Source organism: Triticum dicoccoides, chromosome 2A, assembly GCF_002162155.2.
Source record: "Triticum dicoccoides isolate Atlit2015 ecotype Zavitan chromosome 2A, WEW_v2.0, whole genome shotgun sequence".
NCBI lineage: Eukaryota > Viridiplantae > Streptophyta > Magnoliopsida > Poales > Poaceae > Triticum > Triticum dicoccoides.
The window spans coordinates 389,939,379-389,944,542 of NC_041382.1; the positions used below are offsets into that span (position 1 = coordinate 389,939,379).

Sequence of the window (5,164 nt, forward strand, 5' to 3'; positions counted from 1 at the left end):
AAAAAATTTGCGGGCCGGGACGAGATACGGGGTCTAATCAGACAGGTTTTTCCGCCCCGACCCGCATTTTAACGGTTATTTTACGGATCGGGACGAGATACGGGGTGTGCTAGACATGCTCTAAGCCCACTATTGTACTTGCTCCCGGCCCGCATTTTAACGGTTATTTTACGGGTCGGAGCGAGATGCGGGGTGTGTTAGACATGCTCTAAGCCCACTATTGTACTTGCTCTTATCAGCATTCAGAGAGTGGTGAACCAGTTCCACGGGCTATCAACCGTGGGATGCGTGCACCCCTTAAACCCCAACTTTTAGCAAACCCTCTCCTTGTCCTTGCTTTTGGTCCACTTTGTCCTTCCCCTCTTCCTCCTCTCGCATTGGAGTAGAATCGATTGGGCTGCTAGGGTTTGATCCTACCCTTCCTGGCACGATGGCGCATCCGCCCCCGCGGAACTGGGCCATGGCGCCGCCGTACCACTACCACGGGACGTCGCAGCAGGAGCAGGCGGTGCCAGCCGCGGAGGATGAGAGCGGAGCCGGGTCCGGAGGGCAGGAGGCGGAGTCGAGGTCACTCCGGATCCGCGAGCTTTTCCCCTGGATGGACGAGGACTACCTGCGCAGCTGCTTCACCCGCTCGCCCGAGGTGATCCCGTCCCATGCCCCTCGTCCCACCTACTCCCCTTTTTTTTTCTGAAATTGTTTCCTATACATGTTTGTGCCCCTGCTATATGTTTCCCAATTTATGTCTCCTCAACTGAGTCGCGTTTACATGCGTGCATCATACTGCTCACTAGCACCACTGGGTCCTAGCTTTGGTGGTTGGTGCCCACTAGATTGTGAGCCACTCGCTATTGTGTATATCAGGATACTGTCTCACATTTCTATAAATCAGATGGATGATAGGGTCTCACTACATCCAGTCTTCCGTTTTACTATATGTTTCACAGTATGCTCTAGTGATAGTGAACTGCAGACGGCTACCGTGTTTAGCTCCTTACTCTATCTGCATTTCAGTTGCTTAAATCAGGCTATATATTTGTCGATTTTCTCCGATTACCCAATCAAATAGCATCAGGCATTGTATATGAAATCTTCTTGTGATTCATCTCAAAGTTTACGTGCTTTTCTCACTGTTTCCTCATCATTTCCTTCTAAAATGCAGCTTGTGACAGCAGTGATAACGCGGAACAAGGAGACCAAGCAATCTGAGGGTTTCGGTTATCTTACCTTTTCTGACCATGCCACTGCTGACCAAATCCTCCAGAGCTACAATGGCCAGAAGATGCCTAATGCTGACAGGGATTTCAGCCTCAGCTGGGTCCACTATGCTGGTCCTGATGATAATTGTGCCATATATGTTGGGGGATTGGGCTTTGATGTTACAGACTTCATGCTACACCACGTGTTCAAGAATCGCTATCCATCAGTTAAGAGGGCAAAAGTTATATGGGATTTTTTTGCTAGACGCTCAAAAGGCTATGGGTTTGTTGTGTTTGGAGATGTCAATGAACGCACACAAGCAATGACTGAAATGAATGGAGCATACTGTTCTTCTAGGCCTATGCGTATCGGACCTGCTACCTTCAAGAGTGGTATGGCCACCAACAATATGGTTTGCAATTATTTACTTTTGTAGCTACCGAACTGTGAGTTTTGATTTCTGGCTTTCTATGTGTCCTTAACATTGCAAATATCTTTTCACGGGTTTGGTTTCGGCATGTTGCAATTCCTAAAGCTTGCACACCTGCATATGTTATTCCCCAGGTGGTCTCTTCTTGCACCACTGACTAGTAAATATTAGCAGCATGGCTTCAAAGGAGTACAGTAATTCTTAATCATCCATGTTGTGATGGAATTAAAGTTAGTTCGCCAGTAAGCATATTTATTATCCTGGTGCAGGCTGCCATGCTATCCCAGTAGGGCTTGTGTGTCACTTTGTCTGTGCGAATGTAGCCTCCCCTCTTCCAGCCCTTGTATTATGCTCTTCCTTTTATCATGGACTTCTGGTCCAGCCTCTATCGCAATATGTATTGCTGGGTACCAGTTCATATAACTCTGCCGCATTGTTGCCAGTGAGGGATGCACTGATGCATTTCAAGTTGCATGATACACACATTGTTTCACTTGCAAGAGTTTTGAATCAGTCGCATCAGGCCTATTGTCGGCTATCGCAAAACATTTGTTGATTATCTTAATGCTGGATTTGGTGCTTTATTTTTTGAAAATTCCATGCTTTAACAGTATCTACAGATGTGAACGTATTGTGCTGGGTATACATCCTATAATGTTGGAACATTTTAGTGCATTAATTCTTCACTAGTGCTGAGCTAATTCTCATCTACTGATGGATCCGAAATTTGCAATACAGCAAGTAATATTTGTATCAGCTACACCGTACACTTTTCATTAATGTCAGAGTCAATAGTTTCTAACAATACATTCCATTTCTGCAGATTTTCGTACACAAGGGACATATTCTGATTCTAACCAGAGCAATAGCAGAGTGAGTCCATGGTTTTACCTTTTAAAAGGAGTCACATGTATGGTCAATTGATCTCAGAATTTTTTTCATGGCTTGCAGCTTTTTGTTGGTCAACTTGATTCATGTGTGACTGATGAGGATCTAGATAAAGCCTTCAGTCCTTATGGAGAGCTTACTGTCAAGGTAATAGAGGGGAAGAACTGTGGCTTCGTCACATATTCGAGCAGGTATCTGGTCTAGTCATAATAAATGGTTTGACAAATGCCATGTGATTACATATGCTAAAAGAACATGGGAATAGGCAGATCTACCTGAAAAATACAAGTTAAATAATACCATATAGTAGTCATATATTAGCCTAGTTAGTTAACTGCCCAAGGCCCTCTTTTAACCTATTTGTTGTACCTATTATGTTGTCGAGACCAGAACCATAATTATTTATATTGCAATTTCGACAATTCTGAAATATGGTAGATTGGTGATGTTTATGGTGACGGTTGAGGATGGTAAATACTATGTCCCTGATGGTAAATTCTGGTTGAGAACTCCAGCCATATATGATAGGTGTGCGCAGGAATATGAAAACACAGATGCATCGTGCAAATCTTTAATTTGTCTGCCATACTCTCTCCACTGTACCACAGTTCTTCCCAGGAATAGACTGAATTGTGAGTTTTATGTATTTGCAGGGCATCAGCTGTGGAGGCTATGACAATTCTAAATGGAAGCCAGCTGGGAGATAATATCATAACAGTTAACTGGGCTCGTCCTGCTCCTAAGAAGCAGGTAGTCTTTATCTGTTTTTTGCCTTCTACTCCCTCTGTAGAAATATAAGATCTAGTGATCTAAACGATCTTATATTTCTTTACAGAGGGAGTACTTTCTAGTTATTTTATGACCAGATCACTTTGAGTTTTTCGTTGACAAGCATACTCTTCAATCACAAATATGAGCAGGACCAATGGAATGGTGTGGACTATGGACACCCCCAAAGCTCTGGTCCTGGTTATGGTTGCTGTCACGAGGATCCTAACATTCTTGGTTACACAGGCCATCCTGGATATGCATATCACCAACAGCAGCAGCCACAGCAGACCCCAGTACAGGTAGGTTCCATTTCTGATTAGGACCAGGGAGAGCCTTTTTTCTTTTCTGTAAATACCTAGCTATGATAAATGAATTATTTGTTTGTGCAGTGAGGACGCCAGAGCAGGGAACGTCTCAGTCGCAGGGTGCAGCGGGATTCTTGTGACATAAAACTCAGGAGGACTTTTGCTGGAAATAACTGTATTAGTTACTCAAGATGCCTGGAACGACATTTTTTGTGGCAAGTTTATTTCTCTGGGGAATAGTTGCCCGTGTAGCTGATGTGTTTCTCATTTTGTTGTGCACCATCACACAAATTCCCTGAGCCTGGAACAACTTTTTTGGAGGAGAGAATTTTCGGGAATATCTGTCCGTGTTTCTCCCTTTGTTGTGCACTGTCACGCGATGCCTGGAACAACGGTTTTGGCGGAGAGATTATTTCTTTTGGAAATAGTTGTTTGTTTTGCTTCCGTGTCTCCTTTAATCGCGCACCCAGAGATGTGCCCAAGTTCCCTGAGATGGGTGGAATATAAGGTTTTGGTGAAAAAAACAGAGATAAGCCGTTTTGTAGCTTTGGTCGAAGAGTTGTGTTGCCTGTAGTATCATAAAAAAACGAGTTATGTAGCTTTAGCCATTGTCACAAGAGTTGTGTTGCCTGTAGTATCATAAAAAAACAAAAGAAGTACATGCATATTTATAGGCTAAACCGATCTAGACCTCCAGGGCTCCAAACCGACCTGAACAATACAGCTCAGAAGCAGCTAGCTATACTACTCTACTACCAGTACAAACAACTCATTTACTCTTGTCATTTATAGCTTTAGCAGCTGACAGAACACGCAGAAGCCAAATTGACTACAGGCTGACTGCATGTTTTTACTAGCTAAGTGTTGGTCTGAACCGATCTATACTAATGCCCAGTTAACTAAGCCCAGCACGCAAGGTTTATATCCAACATTCTTCCGTAATCCTTGTGTGCTACCTTGACCGTTCCAGTCCTTGCTCTAAGCTCATGACTAACAACGGCATCACACCATGCTTGTCAGTCTTCTTGGATTTTGCTAGTAGGCTTTTGGCTCAAAGCCCAACTAAAATCTGAAATTCTCGTGGCTCATTCATGCGACTGTGTATGGTGTGAGTGAGACTAATGTTTAGTCTTATACTGCTAGTTAAGGGGGAGTTGCGTCACCTTATAAGACGAACTCTTCTACCACTTGTATGAGCATAAGAAGAGGAGACCTATATGCGCGCTCTTCCTCTTCGGGCCGGGTCGGGTTTCAGGAACGAGCCAAGGATACCGTGAGAAGGGACATCAGGCCTCCGGAACACCATCTCTCGTGATCCTGTATGGGAGAGGGGCGGTCGGGTTTTTTGGGAGCGCACTCGCATGACAGCTGGCGGCGACGACTTCCTCAATGACAACTTCTTCCCCGACCTCGACAACCTCTTCATCAACGACATAGGCGACAACATCAACGCCAGCGGTTCTGCTCCCGCTGCACCGTATGTGTTTTTGTCCTCCTTGTTTGAGATCGTGATAGAATTCCTATTTCTAGTCTATGCATTAGATTCGATCTATTCATCTACTATGCTAGT

The 5,164-nt window shown here is 44.3% G+C and overlaps 1 protein-coding gene across 2 annotated transcripts; it reads left to right on the forward strand.

Annotated features, from left to right (window-relative positions):
* Positions 1–305: 305 nt before the first annotated feature.
* LOC119354655 (polyadenylate-binding protein RBP45-like) lies at positions 306–3,934 on the forward strand. Of its 2 annotated transcripts, none has more exons than XM_037621385.1 (7): positions 306–643; positions 1,163–1,592; positions 2,454–2,503; positions 2,582–2,709; positions 3,172–3,268; positions 3,533–3,588; positions 3,679–3,934. In XM_037621385.1, exons 1-7 carry the CDS (start codon positions 431–433, stop codon positions 3,737–3,739), a joined length of 1,035 nt encoding a protein of 344 aa, XP_037477282.1. In that variant the 5' UTR covers positions 306–430; the 3' UTR covers positions 3,740–3,934. The 2 variants fall into 2 exon arrangements, with proteins under 2 accessions (XP_037477282.1, XP_037477281.1); XM_037621384.1 differs by having other exon boundaries at positions 311–643; positions 3,439–3,588.
* The last annotated feature ends 1,230 nt before the right edge of the window (positions 3,935–5,164 follow it).

Coding starts and splice junctions, on each gene's coding strand:
- LOC119354655 (XM_037621384.1), top strand. CDS start 431: ATGGCGCATCCGCCCCCGCGGAACTGGGCCATGGCGCCGCCGTACCAC. Junction 1,593..2,453: donor ACCTGCTACCTTCAAGAGTG/GTATGGCCACCA, acceptor CCATTTCTGCAG/ATTTTCGTACACAAGGGACA. Junction 2,710..3,171: donor TTCGTCACATATTCGAGCAG/GTATCTGGTCTA, acceptor ATGTATTTGCAG/GGCATCAGCTGTGGAGGCTA.